We start from the raw sequence: 26,960 nt of genomic DNA on the forward strand, positions 1-26,960 counted from the left end.
TTAGTTTTGACTCCGAAAACATTTTGCTATATGGTGCATTTGAAAACGCAGTGGTTTGACCCACTAATGGTTGTGGCTCACCATGGCGATCCAAAGCACGATGTGTTCATCAATGTAGCTGTTGAAATACTGATTCAAAAAGAGGAGTCCAGGACCAATGAAGGCTGTGTCAGGAAGATGAAGCTCACTCTTGGTCATGTGGGCCACCTGTAGAAGAAAGCACACCTGATGCATTTTGGATAACCGTTTATGTAAACGATGAAGCTCATGATTGCAAGAGCCAAATAACAATTTTGACTTCTTATATAGGCATCAGCAGCACTCACCACCAGCTTATTCGAGATCTTGGCGATCACCATGCCAAATGTAAGGACGTAAAGGCAAGGATGGTGCTCGAAAACCTGACTAGAGGACTTTTTAAAGATGATGAAGGCCAGAGAGAGGATGAGGCCGATGTGTAGACCAGGAGACAATACACTGGTGTCCTGAGGAAGACGTGCACTGTTACTCTATCACCCTAAAGAGGTCACTTTTTTTACTTTGCCTTACATTAAATCTGGTAACTGAGCTATCATAAGCAGAAGTGTGCCAAAAATGTGACTGCAATAGGACTCAATGCTTTTGAGGAACAAAAACAACTACTTTGAAGACCTCACTGCTGGAAAGCACTTACTGCAACGGTTGAGCCGTTCTTGCCCACGCCACCGTTCAGGATGACGTAGAAGTAGTTATAGGTTGAATACAGAAAGCCACCAATAATGCCGAGGATTGGAAAGGTTTGCAAATCCACACCAAGAACAGGGACCTGGGTGAAAGAATGAGAAATCAGTGTCTTTAATATGAGAGTAGCTGTTATTTTGTGTCTCATGTGAGCAGGGGAGCTGGGAAGGGGCAGGGCTGAAGCTCTGAGCATGCTTTATAAAATGAGGAGAGGTTAGAATAGATTCATGTGCGTGTTGACATCTGCTTTTTTTTTTTTTGGCACGTCTATGGGTGACTGGTAGCCATAGTAGCAGTTTTTACCTATATTTACCTTTTCACAGTCTGTTCGTCCTCAGAGAGCAAAAGACAGAACGTCTACTTAAAAAACACACTCAGAAATGGGGCTCTGACATGATTCACAGTTTTGGAGGATTTGAAAGTTCTTTTTTAAATAAAAAATATACAAAGTCTGTAGAACCCTTTTAAAAGAATTTTCTGACACTGTAACACTAGAAGCGCATGACTGCATGTCACACTGCAACTGAGGTTATTATATTTATATTATATTTAACATTAGAATGTTTTTATTGTGAATAAACATGCAAAACCCCCAAAACTATTAATAAAAAGATGTTATATTTACTCAAATGTATTATTATTATTATTATTATTATTGTTATTATTATTATTATTATTATTATAGTATTGTGTATAAACATAATAAATAAATAAACAAAAATATTAATAAAAGTGATATCTTCACTTAAATGTATTATCATTATTATTATGAATGAAGCTGTAAATAAAAAATACTAATAAAAGATTATTTATATTTACTTAAATGTATATTAATATTAGTTGTTATTCTTATTATATTTAATATTATAATGTTTTTATTTTGAATAACTATTAATAAAAAGATGTGAAATATTTACCCAAGTGTATTATTATTAATATTGATATTATGTTAGTATTGTGAATAAACATATAAAATAATAATGTGATATCTTCACCGAAATGTATCCTTCTTATCATGATGAATAAACAAATAAAAACTACTAATATAAGATGTGATATTTATCTTTACTTTAATATATGCTATATTAATATTATTTTATTATTCTTATTCTATTAATATATATATATATATATATATATATATATATTCTGCATGCATAATTATTATGCAAGTAAATAATATTCTGTTCGTATTTGTTTGATAAAAAGATGTGAAATCATGAGGAAAAAGAATTACAATATGTAATGATGATTGTATTGACAGCCCTAGCGTGCACATGGTTTAAAGCAACATTTTTAATTGAGTGATTTTTAATTAGTAGGCCAGCAACATCACAAGCTGACTTTGATATAACAGTCATAAGTTATTTAAATATACAGTGGGTATGGAAAGTATTCAGACCCCCTTAAATTTTTCACTCTTTGTTATATTGCAGCCATTTGCTAAAATCATTTAAGTTAATTTTTTTTCTTCATTAATGTACACACAGCACCCCGTATTGACAGAAAAACACAGAATTGTTGACATTATTGCAGATTTATTAAAGAAAAACTGAAATATCACTTGGTCCTAAGTATTCAGACCCTTTGCTGTGACACTCATATATTTAACGCAGGTGCTGTCCATTTCTTCTGATCATCCTTGAGATGGTTCTACACCTTCATTTGAGTCCAGCTGTGTTTGATTATACTGATTGGACTTGATTAGGAAAGCCACACACCTGTCTATATAAGACCTTACAGCTCACAGTGCATGTCAGAGCAAATGAGAATCATGAGGTCAAAGGAACTGCCTGAAGAGCTCAGAGACAGAATTGTGGCAAAGCACAGATCTGGCCAAGGTTACAAAAAAAATTCTGCGGCACTTAAGGTTCCTAAGAGCACAGTGGCCTCCATAATCCTTAAATGGAAGACATTTGGGACGACCAGAACCCTTCCTAGAGCTGGCCGTCCGGCCAAACTGAGCTATCGGGGGAGAAGAGCCTTGGTGAGAGAGGTAAAGAAGAACCCAAAGATCACTGTGGCTGAGCTCCAGAGATGCAGTTGGGAGATGGGAGAAAGTTGTAGAAAGTCAACCATCACTGCAGCCCTCCACCAGTCGGGGCTTTATGGCAGAGTGGCCCGACGGAAGCCTCTCCTCAGTGCAAGACACATGAAAGCCCGCATGGAGTTTGCTAAAAAACACCTGAAGGACTCCAAGATGGTGAGACCAAGATATAACTTTTTGGCCTTAATTCTAAGCGGTATGTGTGGAGAAAACCAGGCACTGCTCATCACCTGTCCAATACAGTCCCAACAGTGAAGCATGGTGGTGGCAGCATCATGCTGTGGGGGTGTTTTTCAGCTGCAGGGACAGGATGACTGGTTGCAATCGAGGGAAAGATGAATGCGGCCAAGTACAGGGATATCCTGGACGAAAACCTTTTCCAGAGTGCTCAGGACCTCAGACTGGGCCTAAGGTTTACCTTCCAACAAGACAATGACCTTAAGCACACAGCTAAAATAATGAAGGAGTGGCTTTACAACAACTCTGTGACTGTTCTTGAATGGCCCAGCCAGGGCCCTGACTTAAACCCAATTGAGCATCTCTGGAGAGACCTAAAAATTGCTGTTCACCAACGTTTACCATCCAACCTGACAGACCTGGAGAGGATCTGCAAGGAGGAATGGCAGAGGATCCCCAAATCCAGGTGTGAAAAACTTGTTGCATCTTTCCCAAAAAGACTCATGGCTGTATTAGATCAAAAGGGTGCTTCTACTAAATACTGAGCAAAGGGTCTGAATATTTAGGACCATGTGATATTTCAGTTTTTCTTTTTTAATAAATCTGCAAAAATGTCAACAATTCTGTGTTTTTCTGTCAATATGGGGTGCTGTGTGTACATTGAGGAAAAAAAATTTACTTAAATGATTTTAGCAAATGGCTGCAATATAACAAGGAGTGAAAAATGTAAGGGGGTCTGAATACTTTCCCACGTACCCACTGTATATCAAATAAAATAGCAGTCAGTTCACACTAGGGCTGCAAGATAAATCGCATGCGATATTTAATGCACATCTTATCAGTAAAGCCGGTTCTGTAATCAGCGGTAAATCTCCATCATGTGCGTGCTTTCACATTGAGCAGCATGAACTACACCGAGCCGTTGTTCACTGACGAGCTGCGCAAAACCACGATCATATTTTGCGCATGTTTTGCGCAGCTTGTCGGTGAACAACGGCTCTGTGTAGTTCATGCTGCTCCATGTGAAAGCCCACACGTGATGGAGATTTACCGCTGATTACAGAACCGGCTTTACTGACTAGATGCGCGTTAAATATCGATTGCATTTTATCGTGCAGCCCTAGTTCACACAATATGATACTTGTAATTAAAATCATATCCCTGCATCAATTCAAAAACAGACACCATGTCCATCATTTGAAAGCACTTTGTGATTGGCCACAATGGACTCTTCCAGTGTAGACCGCTTCAGTGATTATAATGGGAGTGAATTTATAAACGTTGTGAACGAGAAAGAAGTTTCAGAGGCTTAGTGTGATGATAAAGAAGATGAATGACGTACCCTAGTCTCCCAAAGACTCACTCCTCCAAATGCTGTCATCAAATACATGATTATAATAGCAATCTGGACTTCTGTCACGTCAACCCTGCAGAAAACATTCGAAAATACAATGCAGTTAAAAAACATCACAGACAGGTTCAGTAAATTCACTCGAATAAGCCGTAAATGCACTCACAATCCAAAGCGGAGTGTCCCGGACACGTATGTCTGCCAGTGCGCGCAGAAAAACATGAACATGCCCACGAAGCCACAAAAAAACGTCCAGTTAGGGTAAGCGCCGATCCCACAGGATATACACGTTCCCACGGCAACAAACACTAAGAGAGCAATCCAATTAGTGTGTTGTTAATGCATACTATATGTACAGATGTTAATAAACAACAAACGGCTTAACTGCTAATCAATAAAAATATTAGCCAGTGTCCAATAAAAAAAAAACTTAAATATGATTATTGTAAATATATAAAAACTAGGTTTTTTTTAACAGATTTTGAATGGTGAGGTGCTAGGTGGTTGTTTACTAGGCCATAACAAAAGACGTTTCTTACGAACACTAACTGTACGTGTTAACATTAATGATGCTTAACGAAAACACTATTAAATATTACTCCCAACCAAATGGCGAAAGGTTGTCTAGCTGGTTATACCTGTAGAAACGGCATCACAGCCATGGTCAAAGAGCTCACCAAGAGCTGAGCTGCTATTGGTCCGTCTGGCCTGCTTCCCATCAATGGCGTCCAGTGATTGGTAGATGAAGAGACCTAAGGCGCTGAGAAAGAAGGCCCAACCTGGAGCCTGGAAAGAGTAGATTTGAAAGAAAACATAAAGGCCAGTACATTGACATTGATCAAGACTAACTCAATAAGACCTGGTTCTTCTTGTTTGACTGGGCTCAAAGTCAATGAGGCATTATAATTTTTCAAAATCATGTGAAATGCTCTTTCTTGAGATTTGTTTGCAGTTTCTTTCATTCAACCACTCAAGCAAGGTCTTTTGTGCCAAGAGAGAAAACAAAACCTTAGACTAAAACTTTGACCTCTAACTGTAGATATGGATGGCTTGTATTTTTTTGAGCGAGACCGAAAGGAAAACTTATCAAGGTTCACAAATATGGACACAAAGGAGCTCTTTTATCTCCTTTCCTTTAATAGATATGGTTATCACTGCAATTTTGCCATAAATTCGTTTGCTTTAGAGAGGCCATTTAGCAAAGAAGCACTTCAGCCATACATATTTTTCAAAGGTAACTAAGCAGAGTGAGAATAATCAAATAATGTGTAAGGAAGGAAAATGCACAGTAGCTACAAATGTAAAATGATTTAATTCCTTTGAGGAGTCTGGTGTAATTGCCTGCCCTAGATTGTTGCATCCTTTGTTTTAATGCTCAGTTTTTTGCCTATCTAGGACTAATTTTCACTTATTAATTTCATACCTTTAAGACTTTGAAATTAAACTGGAAATATAACAGTTGGTATATTAACAGAAGTGTAATAGAGTAACAGATGTAATAAGTGTTAAAATATGACCCTGAATAACCAATAGGACATTTGTAATTGTGGATAAAGTAAAATGTGAAGGCAATGTATAAATTGTTATATCAAGGGCAGCTTGTGTGTGTGTGTGTGTGTGTGTGTGTGTGTGTGATAGTTTGATATGGGCAAAGGTCCATGTGGCCTAGTAGGTCGATTTCCCAGAGAGACTACATGCAGGCCATCTGGTTTCACTGCACATTCACAAAACAGAATAAACCCCCTGTGTGTTTGAGTTATCGCTTCAGTATTTTTTTTTCATTAAAAAACTACAAAAGGCCTTTAATGTATCAAATAATGTCCCTGTTAAGTCTGCTACTGTGAATGTGATTCCTAAATGTAGCAGGTTTTTTATTAGGAAAAGAGAACACACAATTTAATATCAGGCCTATGCAGTTACATTTCATGATTAATGACGTACAGTATAATTTACATTATATAAATATTGATGCTAGATAACAAGTTATCATTTGCATTGTACTGTTAGTTACTGAAGATGATGTGCTATAATTGGTTGTCAGATAAAATGTGGGCCTAAACAAGAAGTCTGTCATCAAGGATGCATTTATTTGATAGAAAAAAACTGTAATATTGTGAACTATTATTACAATTTAAAATAAAAGTTTTCCAATTTTAAAGGAATAGTTCACCCAAAAATGAAAATGAACATATGATTTACTCACCCTAAAACCCTCCTAGGTGTATATGACTTTATCTTTCAGACGAATACAATTGGAGTTATAATAAAAAATGTGACCCTGGACCACAAAAGCAGTCATAAGTAGCACAGGTATATTTGTAGCAATAGCCAACAATAAATTGTATGGGTCAAAATTATAGATTTTTCTTTTATGCCAAAAATCGTTAGGATATTAAAGGTGCACTAAGCAATTTTTGAAAAAAAAACCGCTTTTGACCGCAGTGTCGGACCATGTCCCAAAACACACTTGCAGCCAATCAGCAGTAAGGGGGCGTGTCTTGAATAGAGAAGAGGGCGCTCAATTTTAGTATACAGGACGGATATTAGCAGATCGACTAATGATAGAGAGAACTGGGAGATAAAAAAAGAGGAAAATATCAGAGGAACAAAACATTTAAAAAAGGGTTACGATCAGACAAGAGGTAGGACCCACGTAAATATCGGAGCAGCTTTCCAGCGGTGGAGAGAACTCAAGGAGCGGGAAGGCCTGGAATCGGAGGCCGAGGTTGTGTTGTTTCTTTGTGATTGGTGAGTAACATTGATTTTGCATTGTTTCACACAACTTATCCGTGCTGGCTTTTGTTTGAATATGCTTGTGTGTCATCTTCTCTTGTTTCAATGATTATCGTTGCCAGGGTTGTGTACGTACATGTGGGGCGGAGATATCAAAATAGGGGTGAGGTCCTGGTGGGGTATGGGCATGTTTGTTTTGGTGCTTTCAAATATCAACATTGTTTGGCAAAAATCGCTTGGTGCACCTTTAAGTAAAGATCATGTTCCATGAAGATATTTTGTAAATTTCCTACCATAAATATATCAAAACTTAAGAACTTGCGAAGAACTTAATTTGGACAACTATAAAGGCCATTTTCTCAATATTTAGATTTTTTTTGTTTGCACCATCAGATTCCAGATTTTCTAATAGTAGTATCTCAGCCTAGTATCCAGTAGTAATATTGTCCTATCCTAACAAACCATACATCAATGGAAAGCTTATTTATTCAGCTTTCAGACTGTGTAAAAATCTCTATTTCAAAAAATGTACCCTTATGACTGGTTTTGTGCTCCGGCGTCAAAATGTCCTGACTCTTCCAAGCTTTATAATGGCAGTGAATGGGGGTCAAGATTTTGAAGCCCATAAAAGTGCATACATCCATTATAAAAGTACTTTTGGGGTTAATATAGGCCTTCTGAAGCGAAGCCATGCGTTTGTGTAAGAAAAATACCCATATTTCCATATCCAAAATATCTATATCCATGCAAAACTTGATAAACTGTAATGTAGCTTCCGCTTAACTGTCTTACGCTCATTCACAAGAGAGTGGCATTCCAGCAGATGATGCTTCAAAATCTCGACCCGTATTCACTGCCATTATAAAGCATGGAAGAGCTAGGACATTTTTTAAAGGAGTCATATGATGCGATTTCAATTTTTCCTTTCTCTTTGGAGTGTTACAAGCTCTTGGTGCATAAAGAAGATCTGTAAAGTTGCAAAGACTAAAGTCTCAAATCCAAAGAGATATTCTTTATAAAAGTTAAGAGTCAACCACACCCTCCTAAAACGGCTCATTCTAACACGCCCCCACATGTCTACATCACTATGTGGGAACATTTGCATAATGCCGCCCAAATGTTCACGCAAAGAAAGAAGGCGCTGTTGCTGCCGCCGCCATGTTGTGGAGTCACCGTGTGTTTCCTTGTGAAAGCGAAACTACTTTGTTTGGCCTTCCAAAAGAGGACACGACTAGAAATCAGTGGTTAAGTTGTATTTACAACACTGTTCCAGAACAGTTCAACCCAAATATTCAGATGTGCTGCACATTTTATGGAGGACGAGGACTGTTTCCTGAAGTAGCCTAATGCGTCTGTGGCACAAAGGCTGTTTCTATAAAGTTGGGCAGTTCCAACTTTGCAAGGACAGTCTGGCACTTCTGACTCACAGCCTGTAAGTACATTTTTTATATTTAAATAATTTGCCAATGATGATTCAAACGCGAGTTTTGAGCAGTATAGAGTAGCGCTTGTTGTTTGTTGTTTCTCCGATCACAAATGCAGGTTTTATGTTTACGCAGCGCGATACGCAACGCGTAAAAAGACAGTATAAGTCATTATAATCAGTAATTATGTCCCCACTGGATGCAACAAATGCCTCGTTTGTAATGGGCTTTATTGGTTTTGTCTCGTCTAGTGATGTCCGGATCGTGAACGAATCGTTCGATTTAACAGGATCTTCTTAGTGAACCGGTCGAACCAGTTCACCAAATCGAACTGAATCGTTTGAAACGGTTTGCGTCTCCAGTACGTACTAATCCACAAATTACTTAAGTTATTCGGTTTATAAACGTGCCTGACACTCCCTCTGACGTGAAATAAACCAATATCCCGAGTTATTCAGTTACTCCTAACAGTAAATGAACTGCTAAAAGAGAACCGATGATGGGATGTGCACGAGCAGAGCAGCTGGACTGAGTCTCATCCTGCTGGGAGACGGCATCACAGTATGTTAACGGGCGTAACATTTCCGTCACATGCTTGAGGCATTCGGCCAATCACAACGCACTGGATAGCTGGCCAATCAGAGTATACCTCGCTTTTTTTAGAACGATGAGCTTTGTAAAAATCCACGCGTTTCAGAAAGGCAGGGCATAGAGGAGAAACAATAATGTACATTATATGGAAAATAATGTGTTTTTTAAACCTTAAACCGCATAAACACATTGCATTACACCAAATACACAACATAATGTTCTTTTTAGCAACGTCATATGACCCCTTTAATATAACTCAGATTGTATATGTCTGCAGGAAGAAAGTCATATACACCTGGGACCTTCATTTTTTTATCCCTTTAATATATTTTAAAAATTTAACTTATTCCAGTGATGGCAAAGCTTAATGTTTACAATAAAAGTATAATTACACGACTACGTATTAGGCTTATGAAAAATCCTCTAATTTGATTCTTAACTTTTTTAAAGGTGATAAAAGCACCCATAGCCATACTGTAGTAGTGAATATCAGCACAGTTGTGATTACCTATGGCCTTGTGCTGTTATTCAATACAGCAGCGCACTCTTCATGCAAATATTGCTTAATTATAATAACTTTATAATATTATTTTGTAATAACTGTATTATTACTATGGCTGCTTGACCAATTCAAGTGTCTCTGGGTCAAAGTTCACTCAAAGCCCTCTTTATCTGTGTTCCAACCTGACAACAGGTGGGTTAAAGTTGTGCATTTAGCAGCAATCTCCAGAACTGCATAGCAATAAACAGAGGAATCTGGACTTTGTCAGTGGACTTTAGACTGTGATTCTGGAAATATGACGGGGTATGTCCACACACACACACACACACACTGAGATATGGGGTCACAGTGCTGCCCGGAATCAAATACAGTGGGTCAACAGCTAAAATAACAAATAGTAATCTGCATAGTCTGCACAGTCAATAAATCTGATAAAGCAGCTGCTTACAGTGCGTCATAATACATGTCGTAACGTGAATCAATAAACCAATGTGCTACAAGAAACCGTGACCAGAAATGCACAAATATGAAGCCACGAAACGTTACTTGAGTGTATTTACAGCCTTCGTTCAGCACCACCGGAAGAAACGAGGTTCGAAATGTGATTGTTTATTTTTAAAACTGACGTGGCAGGGCATTTAAATAGAACGAAACACGTCACGCCGTCACTCAAAGTTCCACTCGCGTCTGAACTCACCTCCTCCGTGGCGGTGGGACTGTAATACACGAGAATGACCGTCGTTAATATGTTAATAAGGAGTCCAGTGATGGTCAGCGTGTTCGGCGCGACCCACGTCGGGATCTGCTGGACCAGCCAGTTCCAGTATATCTGGCAGGGCGGCTCGAAGAGAGAGCGACCGGCCGCGCTGTATTTGTGTTCCTCCAGGCGCTTGAGCTGGACAGCTGACAGCGACTCCGGACAAGCGCACTGAGGCATTATGATCGCTCTTTCGGCAGGGGCAATGCAATGTTTTGGTCCAAATTCCCAGGTGTCCACTTAGAAGAAGGCATTAGCATGCAGCGGTTACGTGTGGAGAGTCATTTTTGATGAGCGGAACCGACGGTCTCCTCCGTTCCTAATAGTTGAGAGCAGATAAACGGAGAGGCGCAGGAAACTGCGGTCCGGAAGAGGACGCAACCGGGACATTTGAACGAGTGCTGTACCGCGTCTGACCACCAGGCTTCCTGGGGCCGGTTGCATGAACTGCAGACTAGTCTTAAAAAAGTAGTCACCTATTTTTTCTTCTTCAAGACCGGTCATAACTTTTTTAAATTCAGTTACAAAAAGATAGATTGGTCTAATTCGAATATGAATGGTTAGACTGATCACCCCTTGTCTATTGCTAGTTGGTGAAATGTGTTCTTAAGACACAGTCTTAACATAGTGACAATGTTCATGCAACTGGCCCCAGATGTTGACGTTCTGATTTACATGACTGGAAGTCATATATGAAAATATACAAATAAAAGCAAATTAGAAATATTAATATATACCAACTAGAACATAAATAACACTGATTCCTGGGGCTAACCAGTACGCTGCTTGAGTGCTTCTCATTAATTTCAGATCATTATCGGATAGAACATTGACAAACCAGTCCTTATTTATCATTGTATTATACGTGTTTATTATGTTGAATATCATAACTGTTTTATGAGTCTTTGGTGTGTCTCAATTCCATGCCCTTTTGTAGTATAAATAGTGTGTTCACACTGAAAATTCCCAACAAAAAAGTGCAAATATCCAGAGGATGCAAATAATTAACCTAAAAATAAAACAAAAATGTCATCAGACATAATGACAAAATAACCATTTAATGTATAATGTGAAATTTAAAATGCTGTACAATTTGTGCACAAATGTTTATAGATAACTCAAATTCCAGTGCAAGGCCGCAAAAAAAAATGTTTTAGTATTTATTTAAATATATTTAGAAATGATTTCAACACAAATATAGATGGAGATGCAGTATGCAAACGTCTTTTGTGCCCAAAGAACAGTGTTGCCCAATCTTGCCGTCTGCATCAAAATAATATAGGCCTTTAAAACAAAAAAGAAACTATTGTTTTTCATACAGAGACATTTATTCAACTGTCATGCTAAAATGAACATTGTCATGTACCATCAAGTATCCTTAGACAAATGCAGCATTTTCTGTAACGTTCAGATGTCGTCTCATGTCTGATCTGGTAGTTGCACAGTATTGATATTGCATATCTAAGTGGATTTCAGTACATTCAGTAAAGAATGAAGGAAAGGGGCTGGGAAAACTCAGGGGGAAATCAAACAAGAAAAGAAAATAAAGACAGAAACAGCAAAACCCAGACTTGTGCTCATTTCGGACCACTCTTGTAAATTAACCACATTACCTTATCTGTAACCGTCTGCTCTAGATTTTCCACAATAAAATGTCTATTTGTGATATATTTTGAAGCAACCATCCAGTTGACTGAAGTCATGCATTTGAGTTCCAGTGGCATTTCTTAAAACACAGCTTTACATGATCGCAGTGTCAGACGCAGGGTTTTCTAGAACTATAGATCCATGTCTGAACACAGCATACCATGCCAAAGTTTAGACACATGTGTCATTATTTGTAGTAGTGACAGGGATTTCTGGGTAATCATTGGGGGGAGTCAGCCCTCAGATGGATCCCTTCTTCTCTGACTCTGACTTCTCAGAGGTCTTAGACTCGTTCATGTACTTATCAATGAGGTGTAAGGGAACGCCTCGCTTCATCAGTTCAAAGAACGTAAAACCTCCTGAAAAAGGGGAAAGATAGACTGTCAGAGTGGTGACACTGAAAACAATGACATTTTTAAATATGTATTTGTTCTTCGTAACATATAGCAGCCTTGAAAGTATTTGGACATGTAAGCCACATTTAAAAATGTCTAAATGCCTTTGCACTATATAGCAAAATATCACCTATAGTTATACTCATAAAAAAGACAACACACTTTTCAAGCAGATCATTTCACAAAAATAGATAAATTAATAGATAAACTAACATTCACCAAGACCTGTGTGAACTTGAGGAGAACTGACTTCAAACATCCAACAGAAAAAAAAGCTCATAAAAGTGAAAAGCTTTTTGTTTGAAGATCACTTCCCTTGTGAAATAGAACATTATTTTTACCATACTAAAAATAAATGAATAAATAAAATAAAAAAATTATATAATAAAATAATATACTTTCAAAGAATATATTTCAGTGTAAACTGAATGCAATGTTTTCTGGTTTTCTGAACTTTAACTACATGTTACTTGCATTAAATAAAAATTTATAATAGTAAATATGTATATTAAATGCAATTAGTTGAACGTAGTTGTGCTATATAATTTCATCTTTATATATAATTTCGTAATCACATCTGTTGTCTTTGTAAAAGTGTATCATTGAATGTACTGACAAAATATTCTTTAATGTAATTTCTATTGAAACTTTTATGAATTTAAATATATTTGTAATTACACATTTGTAAAGCTGCAATTTAATACATTTAACATATATTAACTTTAAATGTAATATTGAATAACACACAACAGTAAAAATTATAACCAAATAGTTTACATGTGTTTTAGTGTTATCAACACTTGAAAATAAGTGTACTTCTTGAAAGCACAACATAAGATTATTAAACATAATGATTAAAATCTACTTTAAAGTAAAATGTTTAATTACAAAGTGAACTGTTTAAAAAAGTACTTGTGTTAAGAAACACTCTCTTTAAGTACACTTAAGTGGGCTTTTATTTCATTATTATATTATCTGTAAGTATTTTTTATACATATACTTAAGATTTAAAGCACAGTACAAGGGCACAGTACAAGTTTACACTCATGCATTTTCATATGCAAAACCAGCCTGTAACTAATTTATATATGTAACAAGTAAAGTAGCATGTTACTTGTTACATTTATTTTGTCGTTTAATTAATTCACATTACTTTTTCTATTTATTAATTTATATTTGAATTTTCTCACCTACAAGAAGATTTATGGTTTTAAAACTTCAAAATAATGCTGGTAAATGAAAATAAAAAGTCATTTTTTGGTATAGTTTTTTGGTATGGACTATATGTCATTGCATGCAAATTATGTTAACACTTAATGTAACGCGTCATAAAGTTGCATTTCCAGTGTAAAAATGGCTGCAAGCCAAGCATAGTGCTTCCATTCTGGAGAAGAACGAGTCTCAGTTAGATGCTGTTGAGAAAACGTAACAAAAAAAGTAATTGAGCACATATTCATAATTAGTTTTTATAAAGAGTAGCGCAATATTGTAACATTCCCCAATACTGGTTGACTTTGTCAAAAGCATGCACAGTATCATTTCTGTATGGATAAAGCAGTTTAAATTTAAACTAGTTCTTGGAGTTCTTGTAGAATCCTGTAAAACGTTCTCGAGTCAGTAATATAATTCTTGAATTTTAAGGCATTACACACCAGCAAAGAGCAAAAGCAGGATTATTGGCAACCAAGGGATGCAGAATGAATGAAAAATAAGCTTCATATGCCCGAAACCATATGAAAGCTTACCTTGAATGAGAACAACACAGTAACTATTCCTGAGTGATGACTGGGGGAGAAAAGAAAATACGGATTAAACCCAAAGTTTACATGAGGGAGTTATATGTGCCTCAGGGTACATCGCTGACTTAGTCATTACAGATTTAACATGAAGGAGTTAAAGGACATACCACAGTCTAACGAGAGGGAAACACAGCAATATGGCAATGTATGACAGAGTATGAAAACATGTCAGCACATGATACAATATGCAAACATTGGCATGAAATCAGAGATTTTATCAGGTCCAGGATTTTTCACAGACCTGTTAAACAATGTCACAGTGTGTTTTGCAATCTGTTGCATTATGGGATGTGTGGTCCAGTGGCAGTGGTGAGATGAAATTGCTTTGGATTTGCTGCATGCTGTTGCAAATTCTCAGTTTATTCTAGTTATGCTGGAGTAACAAAATACTGAAATGTTCATATTTTGTTGAGAGAGGTCTTGCAGAAAGATGTGGCTGGAGACGAAAACAACGTCTTATCTAAATGTATCTACTGTATTTATCTTAAGTTTTTATTTTTATAATATTTTAATAAAAAAATAAATATTAAAAGGTAGAGATCAAAAGCTCAAAATAGCTTCAAATGTAAATGGCATTAACATGGCATTTATTATTAATAACATTTATTTTACTGGACATGGTAACTGATTGGGAGATATTTTTATAGTTTTTTTTTTTATTATTTTTTTTATTAAATCAGCCTGATATGATGTTTAACGATGTTAAGTCATCTTTAACCTTTTTATGGTAAGACTTTATTCTCATTAATGCTCAAAAACTTAATTACTGCGAGTGCATTAATGTGTTAATTAGATTGTAATTAAATACCTTAATTGAGAGCCTTAGTAATAATATATTTTAATATCATAAATGAATTACTTAAGTATTTATACTGTTTAAATGCCATGCTGGCATATTTGTCTATTACAGAAAAGAAAAGAGTCTTGCCATAATAAAGGCTTTGTTTGTTGTAGAAACAAAATATGACAAAAAGCTGCACAGTACCACTATAAAAAGTGCAGAATATGAACAAAAAGAATAATACATAGAATAAATATAAATGAAAGGGATAGATTAAGAGCACTGAATCATTTACCATATGGCTTCCAAGTTATACTTCCCCAGGAAATCCACAGAAGACACTGAGAATGCTCATATTACCAGTTTAAAAAAACTGATCTTGTGCATATTAATTGGTTGGTTGGCAGTGAATACAGTGTGTAGGTTGGTAAGGAACTCTTGACAGGCTATTCCTCTTCAATACAAATCTAGTATAATATGCTGTATTGAATCAGTTAATTAGCCATACAGTACATCCTCATAAAGCAGAGGTGCAAGATCCTGTTCCTGGAGATCTACCTTCCTAGAAAATTCATCTCCAACCCAGATCAAACACAATTAAACCTGCTAATTCCTATCCTCAGAAGCACTTGATAATTACAAAAAGGTGTGTTTGATCAGGGTTGGATCTGAACTCCGCAGGTAGGTACACAGGTACCCCTGTGCTAGATGATCATTTTAATGCACAGACTAACCTTTGACCTCTAGTTTGCAGTCCACCTGAGCCTCTCCGAGGTCATTGACAGCCTTGCAGGTGTAAACACCTCCGTCAAACGGGCTGGGCTTGCGGATCTCAAGTGTACACACACCCTGGTTGCTGAACATGCGGTAACGTGGGTCGTCTATGATGGTAATCTTGTTTTTCATCCAGATTACCTTAGGCTGTGAGCAGTAACATAGTATGAGAATGCAGTAAACAACAGATAACATTACTGGTGAAGAGGAACCAAAGCAACATCAACCCATCAAACACATGGAGTGAAAACTGCTACTCTTCTCACTCAAAGAGCTAAATACAGGTGTAAAGCCATGGGCACATGGTTGGAGCCCAGCAGAATCAAAGACTTTCTCATAACTTGTGTCAGCCAATAGGTTTTCATGGGTTTATTGATATTCATGCATATTTTTTTCAATATATGTCATTTTTTAGTCCCTTTTATCTGCACTTCAGATCACTTAGCAAGGATTGAGTTTCTTTGACCCTGTTTACACCTGGTATTAGCATCTGTTTCAGTTAACAGCACTAAATATAGATTTAAACAACGTCCAAAATGTTTTGTGATTTGATTACTCAAGTTATATTCAAAGGTTGTCAGAAACTCATGTGACCATGTTGCATTTGAATGCCAGTGCAAATTGATTATTTACCTATTATTATTTTATTTTAACATTATTAATAGTTATTATTTTACTTGATTTGCTTTTTTTCTTCATTCTGTCTATGTGTGTAGTACGAGATGGTGTTGTTTGCTTTGAAAATCCTTAAAATAAAGCATTTTAAAAATACAGCTTAAATGGAAATAAACAAACAATCAAAAAATTTGATGAAGGGCCATTTATACAAAGACTTATTCAATATTCATTTGCATTGAATAAAGTTTTTTTTTTTTAGGCGGCTCGGTGAAGTCGCGGTCATTATACTCTGGGATTTTCAGTTGCAACCCTGATTGAAGGTTAGAACGAGAGAAAGAGGAGTAGGAGGAAGAGTGAGAGGGGAAGGGAGAGTGGGACTTTGCATGATATGAGCCGAGAGCTGTATCATGGGGGAATTTCCCTTGTGTGATGAGGAAGAGACAACATTTATCATCAGCATTGGCAAAGCGTGACACACAGTCTGTTAAAGATATAATCTGCACTTGGTTATTGTCACTCCAGTAATTTGTGGCAAATAAACAAATCTTTGTGGTTGTAGCATATAGGGAGAGTATTATCAAATTTGTGAAGCTGCTACAAATTGCAGATCATAGCTTTGACATTCCAGTAAAGCCTTTAAAGCTCCCTTGAGTCAAAACTCAGACTTTACACCAGGGGTGCGCAATCCTGCTCAAAGCACAAACCTTGATTAGCCTTGATTAGTTCATATGCTAAACTCTGCAGGAACATGTCACAATTTCAATCAAGTATACGAGACTAGAATTAGTGTTTCCCAAACAGTGTTATTTTAGCGTTTACTATTACAGTTTTATTGATACTTTAAATTATCTTTCATTTTTATTTTTTCAGTTTTCATTTAAATTTTAGTTAAATTAAAAAAAAAAAATTCATCTAATGTTTAAAAACAAATTTTTTGCTTTGTTTCAATTAAATTGTATTAGTTTTTGTTTTATTTAACAATAACAACACTGATCCTAAATAATAATATGTTAAACAGTTCTAATATTTCTGTTGGATTATGATGTTTGCATTTGTGCTAAGAAGCCAATATATGACCCAACACACTTTGCACAAGTTGTACAAAACAATGTGAGAACTTTTTTTCTGTAAGCTGTGAATTTAGCTATTGCTTTCATACAATTGGTATACAGCAAGAGGGCCTGTGATATCAAGATGTTCCTGTCCTTTTAAATACTCAAACAATGTACAGAACTTTCTCATCACCAGCAACATACAAGCTTTTAGTGTGTATTATAGGTACAGTATTCATATTGGTACAAAGCCTTCATCTCAAGGAGCAGGACTGAACAACCCTTTTTTACACCATGTCCAGGGACATGCATTTCAATGAAAATCCAAACAAATATATAAAGACACACCAAGCAGGATGTTGATTAGTAAATTAGTGTTAATTAGGACATCAGCCCTCAGGTACAAAGGCTGTAAATTCCCCTGTGATTTCTCAAAAAAAAAAACATAATGCAGTTCCACATCAGCCAGGCCTAAATTACCTAAATTAAAGTAAAGCACATTTGTTAGGCTTAAGGCTTAAAGGGCTAGTTCACCCAAAAATGAAAATTTGATGTTTATCTGCTTACCCCCAGGGCATCCAAGATGTAGGTGACTTTGTTTCTTCAGTAGAACACATATGATGATTTTTAACACAAACCATTGCAGTCTATCAGTCGTATAATAGAAGGACATGGTAACAAAATCTATGAGAGTAAAAAAAACATGCACAGACAAATCCAAATAAAACCCTGCGGCTCGTGACGACACATTGATGTCCTAAGACATGAAACGATCGGTTTGTGCGAGAAACCGAACAGTATATCATTATTTACTTCTTATACACCACTATGTCCAACTGTCTGAGCGCGCGCACGGCATCCGGTGCATGAGGTGTGTATGTGCATGTTTTTTTTACTCTCATAGATTTTGTTACCATTGCCATGCATTATACGACTGATAGACTGCAACAGTTTGAGTGAAAAATCATAATTTGTGTCCTACTGAAGAAACAAAGTCACCTATATCTTGGATGCCGTGGGGGTAAGCAGATAAACATCAAATTTTCATTTTTGGGTGAACTATCCTTTTAAGAAAACTGCTGTAAGTGATTTCTGTACCAGTAGTGAAAGCACCACTACACTCTTAAAAATAAAGGTGCTTCACGATGCCATAGAAGAACCTTTTTGTCTAAATGGTTCCATAAAGAACCTTTAACATCTGAAGAACCTTTCTGTTTCACAAAAGGTTCTTTGGGGCGAAAGAAGGTTCTTCAGATTATAAAAAGCTAAGAAAGAGATGGTTCTTTAAAGAACCTTTGACTGAATGGTTCTTTGTGGAACCAAAAATGAAGCACCTTTATTTTTAAGAGTGTAGAAAAATAAGGTTTTCATTTCCATTCATTATTTTCTTACATTGTGAACACCATACCAGCTACAGGAATGCAGAAACACTCCCTCCAATAGTCCCGCCCCAAATTCACACCATTGGTCGAGGTTGGAAGAGAGCAAGTTTTCTGATGGGCTAAAATGCACAGATTCTATTTTGCTGTTTACCTTTCATAGCTTAATTCTCAGGACACCCGGACATTTTATAAGTGGTATTCCATTAAAAACAAAAAACAAACCAAAATCACTTACTGCAGCATTGAAAAAGGATTTAGACAAGCAGTTATTTGACAAAGGAGAAGAGCGGAGCAGAGCCTTACCTTCTTTCACGATCAGAGCACTGTCTTTAGTGGCAGTGGCACTTTCACTTAAGCCCACCATGTTCTCTGAGTAGATCCTGAAGAAATACTCGTTACCCACCACCAGATTTGAGATTGTGATGCAGGTACGATGGTAGTGCTCTATACATGTGTACCCCTCCTGTGACACACACACACACACACACACACACATGCTAATCAGTCTTTGTCCTCTTAAAACTTAAAATATTACAAATATTTTTTCAAAAACTTGTATATACTGTATATAAATTAGTTAAACCATATAGTAAAGTAAAAAAGCACTACTACATTACAAAATAATTACATTATTGTAAAAAACAGCAAATTATATATGTTTGAAATCAGTGTTGAATATGAGTATCAAAGAAAACATTTTCAGACCATTGTCTTTTTATCAGCTTTCTGAATGGTGTAGCCTATTATGGGTGCATTGCCGTTGTCCTTGGGTGGGTTCCAGTCCAGTGCTACATTATTCCCCCAGACCTCTTCGATCTTTACAGCCTGTGGTGGGCCTGGAAGATCTGGGACAGACAGTAAAAGAAAATGTTCAATGGTGCTTCGATGGAGAACATGGTGGACTAGCTTTACATCATGTATTTCTCAGAATTATATTTTAAATATCATATAGGATATTTCTTATTAATACTCTGTATTTTATCACTATTAGCAATATAGTTAGCATTAGCACAATATATTTAGCATTTAGCAGTGTTGGTATTGTTAACTAAAACTGAAATGTTGTTGTATAATTGAAATTAATCTGAAACAATATTATATAAATACTAATATTTATATAAATATCATTTGAATGTTAAATAAATTAGAAATGTCACTTTGACAATGAACTTAAGATAAGTTTAAATTGAAATACTAAAATTACTTAAAAAACTGAAAAAAATGTATAAAAATGGCTAAAATCAAAATAAACTGAAAAAAGTGAATTCAAAATATAAATAATACAACGTTATATAAATTATACTGAAATACACTGTCAATATTATAGACTTAATAAGACTTTCCTTTCAAAACATTTTACCGTTTTTTTTTTTAATAGCATTTTACTTAACTAACCGACTATCTGTATGTCCAGCATGGCCGTGTCGATATGATTCTCCACTTGTACGCTCAGTTCGTATTTTCCAGAATGCTTGCGCTCAGCTTTGCGGATGAACATGATGCTGTCACAATCTGAGTTGCGAATGCTGATGGTTTGGTCAATCGGCTGACCCTCCTTCAACCAATTGACTTTTGGCCTTGGTTTACCCTAAAAAGACAAAAAAACATTTTGAGGTTTTCTTTTGTGACCCAGAGAGGAGGAATTCGTTCGAGGGTTTGTTATCACTATCTGTTGACTCACCACAAATGGCACGACGAGGTTGACGACTTCGCCAACCTTTCGAATGTACGTCTGCTTCAAGTGTCGCGGTATGCGAATCTTAGGAGGCTCTGCCAAACAAACAAGAGAGCATTACTATAACCAGAACTGGCTTAAAACATCTTTATAACCATCAATAATTACTATTTATCTAAATTATATTTGCTATTAGTTTAAATACACTGTGAAATGTGGCAGCAGTCTCTCACCGATAACCTCTTTGACCAGTATGGAGTGTTGGGTTGTGCGTGGTGGACTGGCCCCAGCAGCATTTATGGCCTTGATACGCACCAAGATCTTGGCCTCTACTGGCAGACCGGTTATAGTGTACCTCGTTTTTTCAATCAGCTCTTTATTAGCAAGTATCCATTCATCAGCTGTCAAATACAGTATTGTATAAGCACAAAAACACATGAACACCCACCAGTGGAGATCAACTTATGCAAAGCATACAGTATATGTTTTTAGTCTTACTTCCTTCAATGCAGTATTCAACTTGGTAGCCATCAAGTCCAGCGGCACCGATGGCGTCTGGGGGTCTCCACTTCATGGTCACTGTGGTATCTGTGACATCATCCACCACCAGCATTGTCGGTTCACTGGTCACAGCTAGTAAACGTATTAAATGAAGGAAGTGATTAGTGTTGCTGAATACTTGTAAAATGTACAATGTAAAATGACTAGTGTAAAATTTAGTTATATAATTTCTTATTTTTATTTTTCCCTATTTACTTTTGATAATTGTACGTTTTTTCAGTTAATATTCTTTGCATAATTTGTTCTAAAATAATAACTGTAAAAATAAATGTTTCAAACGCATCCTTAGATAACGTGATTTATATTATTTCAATTTTTTTATCTATTTTTATTCACCTCTGTTTATTTCAGATTAATGTAATAATAAGTGTCTCTGAATGTTTTAGCCAATATTTCTGCAGATGTTTTTTCTGAAATTACTGAAATATGTGTGAAGTATAATTTTTTTCTCAAATTCAGCCTTAGATGCTTAATTTTTTCCGCATTTTTTCTCTTTTTACTTTTTAATTATGTAATAATTATGTAATCCTCATTTGTAAGTCGCTTTGGATAAAAGGGTCTGCTAAATGACTAAATAAATAAATATATTAAAAATAATTAGTGTTACTGCATGTATTCAGACAATATATTTGCATAATCTAAAACTGTAAAAACATATGTTTCAAATGTATCATTACATTAATATTTTCAGTTTTGTTTCTCAATTTTGTTAATTAAAACTTGATTCCCTCATTCACATTCAAGAGTGTTTGATAAACTCTCAAGACAATGTTTAAATGCATCCTTAGATGTTAATTCTTGTTTTTTCATCTCTGTTTGTATGGATAATTTTTTTCAGTCAATATTTTTGGCAGAATTTGTTCTGAAATAACTGCAAAATATATCTTTCTCAGGTTTACTCTTAGATGCATGAATTCATTTTTTCTATATATTTTTTTCTGTTTATTTCAAATAATATAATAATTAGTTTTACTGAATATTTACAGCCAATATTTACCATAATTTGTTCTGAATCCATAAAAATAAATCTTTCATTGCATACATACATGATGATTTCTATTAGTTTTCTCTATTTATTTTGATTATTAAAACTGAGCTTGACTCCCACATTCAAAAGTGTTTAATACACACTGAAGAATCTATCAAATCTATATGTTACACTATTGCCACTGTGACCCTACATTATTTGAAGTCAAGCTTTAGATCTTTCTGGTTGAAGGAACAATTTATCCAATTTACAATTTCTTCTAAATTGGAAATTTAAACATACATATCACAACAAACATACACATCTCTCATATCTCACTGGTATGTCATGAATTTCACAAGGGTTTCTCATTAGTCTAGACTCTTCTATTCTCACGCAACTCTTCATGTCTAAGCTGTGACTGAAGCAGAGACTGTGTCTGATCTCATAACATTATAATCCACAGATGGCTTGGCAGCCATTATAAAGTCGTACTCAGTATCTTCTAAATCTCAGGCCTGTCCTGTGGAGGTCACAGACCGAATGTTTTGGATGCTGGTGTGAGCACATCAACACATATTGCATAGGAACTCGAAAGGGAACGGAAAAGCTGTGGTGTCTCTGTAGTGTCTTTGTCTCACTTAATTGGATAAGAGTAAATGATCATACTGTGTGTTATGTTACATAACAGACACAGCGCTCATGACATAACTGATTTGAAGAGACACAAAATCCCATTGTTAATTCAGATGGGCCACAGGTGTACTCACCCAGGGGAATGAAAGGTTTGGAGGGTTCACTGGGTTTGGAGACGCCGATAGCGTTAACCGCAAAGATTCGCACCTCGTATGGCACACCTTCAATCATCTTTTTTGGCTCGAAGGTGGTCTCTTTGCAAAGGTCGAAGTTCAGCCTCATCCATCGAGAGCTCTGTTTCTTCTTTCGCTCAATAAAATATCCTGTGTTATATGTCAACAAAAGCATGAATTAACTGAATTAACTAAATTATGCATATTAATGTTACGCTAATAAAAGTCTCAAATTCTCAACTGCATATTTAAGGGGGTAATTTTTTATAATTCATTTTTTTATCCACAGAGATCTACTTACAATGCTAAAGTAAAGTTTTGAGTTCTGAAAGTTATAGTATGTCTTATTTCAGAAGATTAGGGAAATTTTGATTTATCACAATGTGATTGATGATTCCAAAGTAAAGTGATTTTTTAAATAAATTTTATTACATTTTGACAGCAAAAGCTTTTACTGTGTTACAAAATATTTCCTTTTTTTTTTTAATGCTGTTCTTTTAAACTTTTTATTTTCCAAAGAATCCAGGAAAAAATGTCCACAAAAATATTCTGCAGCACATCCATTTTTAACAATAATAATAAGAAAGTTTCTTGAACACCAAATCAGCATATTAGACTGATTTCCGAAGGATCATGTGACACTGAAGACTGGAGTAATGGCTGTTAAAAATTCAGCTTTGTTATCACAGTAATAAATTCTATTTTGAAATATATTAAAATAGAAAACAGTGATTTTAAATGTAATTATATTTCACAATATTACTGTTGTCACAAAAAAAGGTAAAGTCATTTGAAAAAAACTCAAAACCTAAAATTTGCAGGTTCCTAAATTATCAATATAATGATTTTTTTAATGCACAGGAAGTTGATTTACCAAGGATGGGGGAACCACCATCATAGCGTGGCAGCTCCCATGTCATAGTGCACCAATCTCCACCCACATCAGTAACCATAGGAGCCTCAGGGGGATCTGGGATATCTAGATCAAACAAAATATGGTACGATTTACAGTGCCATCACCCAAGCAAACATTGTTTTTTCAGGGTAAAGTGTCTTACCTACAACTTTGATTTTAACACTAGCTGTGTCTTCTCCAGCTTCGTTCTGAAGGACGATCTTGTAGTTTCCGGTATCTTCTCTTTCTGCGATATCAATAGTGAGGCAAGTGTGATCTGCAAATGTCTCTGCACGAACCCGATTTCCTGAGTCAAGAATGACCTGAAACAACCCATGAGCCCAGTTTAATGCAGATGTTATATATTTCTTTTCTTTTTTCTTCAGTCATTGTTTTTCTACTCTCTACTCACCCGTTCTCCCTTCATCCACACGACTCTGGGTGCTGGTTCTCCACTGATAGGGATCTCCAGCCGGAGTTTGTTTCCAGCCACAATGGTCACCGTGTCGTCCGGGACATTCAGTGCCTCTAAATGCACCCTGGGAGGATCTGCAGAGTTGACCCAAATGACATTCTTTGAGAGAGCTTATTAGCATAAATATGATATGCATTCGAGAAATTTTGGATTGTTGCTGTACCTATAATGTGCACTTTGGCAGACAGCATCTGTGTGTATCCCTCAGGAACAAAGGTATAGTCGCCGGCATCATGAATAGTGGAGCTCTCAATGTCAAGGCTGTGATTCCTGTAAGTTGAAAAGAAAGCACAAATGAAAAAGAAATTTATGAAAGCCCATTTCCACCACAGAATTAAAAAAAAATAATAATAATAATAATTGTCTTTTTATCTCTAACTAACTTATATATTACAATTCTGACTTTTTTCCTCACAGTTCTGGGTTGCGAGAAGTAAAATGATATGTCCGACTGGTGAGATATATACGGTGGCCAGGTAGTGTGCAACACAACGAAATCTCTTTACAACACAACACACAGGACTCATTTCATTGTGTTGTCTAATTCCTCTGTGTTGGGATTTGTTTCTGTTATGTTGTGGCTTGTTTGCATTGTGTTGCGCTAATTTCATTTTGTTGCGACTTGTTACCGTTGTGTTGCGCTAATTCCATTGTGTTGCGGATTGTTTCCATTGTGTTGTGCTAATTTAATTTTGTTGCAACTTGTTTCCGTTGTGTTGCGCTAATTCCGTTGTGTTGTGGCTTGTTTCCGTTGTGTTGCACTAATTTCGTTGTGTTGTGGCTTGCTAATTTTATTGTGTTGTGGCTTGTTTCTGTTGTGTTGCGACTTGATTCCGTTGTGTTGCGGCTTGTTTTTCGTTGTGTTGTACTAATTTAATTGTTTTGCAACTTGTTTCTGTTGCATTGCGTTAATTACGTTGTATTGTGGCTTGTTTCCGTTGTGTTGTGCTAATTTCATTGTGTTGTGGCTTGTTTCCATTGTGTTGCGCTACTTCCATTGTGTTGGGGCTTATTTCCATTGTGTTGTGCTAATTTCATTTTGTTGCGACTTGTTCCCGTTGTGTTGCGCTAATTCCATTGTGTTGTGGCTTATTTCCATTGTGTTGTGCTAATTTCATTTTGTTGTGACTTGTTCCCGTTGTGTTGCGCTAATTCCATTGTGTTGCGGCTTGTTTCCATTGTGTTGTGCTAATTTCATTTTGTTGCGACTTGTTTCCGCTGTGTTGCGCTAATTCCGTTGTGTTGTGGCTTGTTTCCATTGTGTTGTGCTAATTTCGTTGTGTTGTGGCTTGTTTCTAATGTTTTGCGCTAATTTTATTGTATTGCAGCTTGTTTCCGTTGTGTTGCACTAATTTCGTTGTGTTGTGGCTTGCTAATTTTATTGTGTTGTGGCTTGTTTCCATTGTGTTGTGCTAATTTCGTTGTGTTGTGGCTTGTTTCTAATGTTTTGCGCTAATTTTATTGTATTGCAGCTTGTTTCCGTTGTGTTGCACTAATTTCGTTGTGTTGTGGCTTGCTAATTTTATTGTGTTGTGGCTTGTTTCCATTGTGTTGTGCTACTTCCATTGTGTTGGGGCTTATTTCCATTGTGTTGTGCTAATTTCATTCTTTTGCAGCTTGTTTCCATTGTGTTGTGCTAATTTAAATTTTTTGCAGCTTGTTTCCATTGTGTTGTGGTAATTTCGTTGTGTTGTACTAATTTCATTGTGTTGTGAATTGTTTCTGTTGTTTTGCGCTAATTACTTTGTGTTGTGACTTGTTTCCGTTGTGTTGTGCTAATTTTGTTGTGTTGTGGCTCGTTTCTGTTGTGTTGCAACTCGTTTTCGTTGTGTTGCGGCTTGTTTTTCATTGTGTTTACTAATTTTATTGTTTTGCAGCTTGTTTCCATTGTGTTGTGCTAATTTTGTTGTGTTGTACTAATTTCATTGTGTTGCAGCTTGTTTCCATTGTGTTTTGCTAATTTAATTGTGTTGCGTCTTGTTTCCGTTGTGTTGTCTAGATTTAAGATTTAAATCTAGATTAAAGACACATCTCTTTGGCCAAGCATTCAAATAATGCATCTCATAATCTTTTACTGCAGTTATATCTAATCAAATGCACATTATTATTCTTTAGTTTGGGTTATACAAATAATTTTTGCATGGTTGGAACAGCAGCTACGCTAATTATGTTTGTATTTGTTTCTCTGTTTTTTGCCACGGGATTAACATCCCGTGGTAACTAGGACTTAATTCTAATTTGTTGAGATAGTGAATTGGTGGGTTTTTGTTAAATGTGAGCCAAAATCATCACATTTAAAAGAACCAAAGACTTAAACTACTTCAGTCTGTGTGCATTGAATTAATTTAATACACGAGTTTCACAATTTGAGTTGAATTACTGAAATAAATGAACTTTTCCATGACATTCTAATTTATTGAGATGCACCTGTATATATATATATGTCCAATATATATCCATCTATATACAGTATATATATATGTGCAGTATACTACTGCGGCTTGTTTCCATTGTGTTTTGCTAATTTCATTGTGTTGCGGCTTGTTTCTAATGTTTTGCGCTAATTTCATTGTGTTGTGGCTTGTTTCTGTTGTGTTGCGAATCGTTTCCGTTGTGTTGCGGCTTGTTTTTCGTTGTGTTGTACTATTTTTATTGTTTTGCAGCTTGTTTCAATTGTGTTGTGCTAATTTTGTTGTGTTGTACTAATTTCATTGTGTTGCGGCTTGTTTCCATTGTGTTTTGCTAATTTCATTGTGTTGCGTCTTGTTTCCGTTGTGTTGCACTAATTTCATTGTGTTGCGGCTTGTTTCCATTGTGTTGTGCTAATT

At 36.0% G+C, this 26,960-nt stretch overlaps 2 protein-coding genes across 2 annotated transcripts in view; both read right to left on the reverse strand.

The window, feature by feature from the left end:
- chpt1 (choline phosphotransferase 1) overlaps positions 1-10,680 on the reverse strand; it is a 12,500-nt gene extending 1,820 nt beyond the window's left edge. Inside the window, exons 1-7 of the mRNA XM_016278851.1 lie at positions 10,243-10,680; positions 4,934-5,081; positions 4,462-4,603; positions 4,287-4,371; positions 674-805; positions 327-485; positions 82-207 (exon numbers count right to left, since the gene is read on the reverse strand). Coding sequence (XP_016134337.1) covers positions 82-207; positions 327-485; positions 674-805; positions 4,287-4,371; positions 4,462-4,603; positions 4,934-5,081; positions 10,243-10,482 — 1,032 coding nt within the window. The 5' untranslated portion in view covers positions 10,483-10,680. The remainder of the gene's footprint in view (positions 1-81; positions 208-326; positions 486-673; positions 806-4,286; positions 4,372-4,461; positions 4,604-4,933; positions 5,082-10,242) is intronic.
- A 534-nt stretch (positions 10,681-11,214) lies between these two features.
- LOC107590965 (myosin-binding protein C, slow-type-like) overlaps positions 11,215-26,960 on the reverse strand; it is a 40,422-nt gene continuing 24,676 nt past the window's right edge. Inside the window, exons 21-34 of the mRNA XM_016279933.1 lie at positions 24,296-24,402; positions 24,070-24,206; positions 23,821-23,980; positions 23,637-23,741; positions 22,724-22,912; positions 20,924-21,058; positions 20,659-20,826; positions 20,432-20,520; positions 20,146-20,338; positions 19,456-19,595; positions 19,054-19,213; positions 16,541-16,626; positions 15,659-15,854; positions 11,215-12,308 (exon numbers count right to left, since the gene is read on the reverse strand). Coding sequence (XP_016135419.1) covers positions 12,190-12,308; positions 15,659-15,854; positions 16,541-16,626; positions 19,054-19,213; positions 19,456-19,595; positions 20,146-20,338; positions 20,432-20,520; positions 20,659-20,826; positions 20,924-21,058; positions 22,724-22,912; positions 23,637-23,741; positions 23,821-23,980; positions 24,070-24,206; positions 24,296-24,402 — 1,984 coding nt within the window. The 3' untranslated portion in view covers positions 11,215-12,189. The remainder of the gene's footprint in view (positions 12,309-15,658; positions 15,855-16,540; positions 16,627-19,053; positions 19,214-19,455; positions 19,596-20,145; positions 20,339-20,431; positions 20,521-20,658; positions 20,827-20,923; positions 21,059-22,723; positions 22,913-23,636; positions 23,742-23,820; positions 23,981-24,069; positions 24,207-24,295; positions 24,403-26,960) is intronic.

The sequence above is a fragment of the Sinocyclocheilus grahami genome, unplaced genomic scaffold, assembly GCF_001515645.1.
Source record: "Sinocyclocheilus grahami isolate Dianchi unplaced genomic scaffold, SAMN03320097.WGS_v1.1 scaffold8.1, whole genome shotgun sequence".
Lineage (NCBI taxonomy): Eukaryota > Metazoa > Chordata > Actinopteri > Cypriniformes > Cyprinidae > Sinocyclocheilus > Sinocyclocheilus grahami.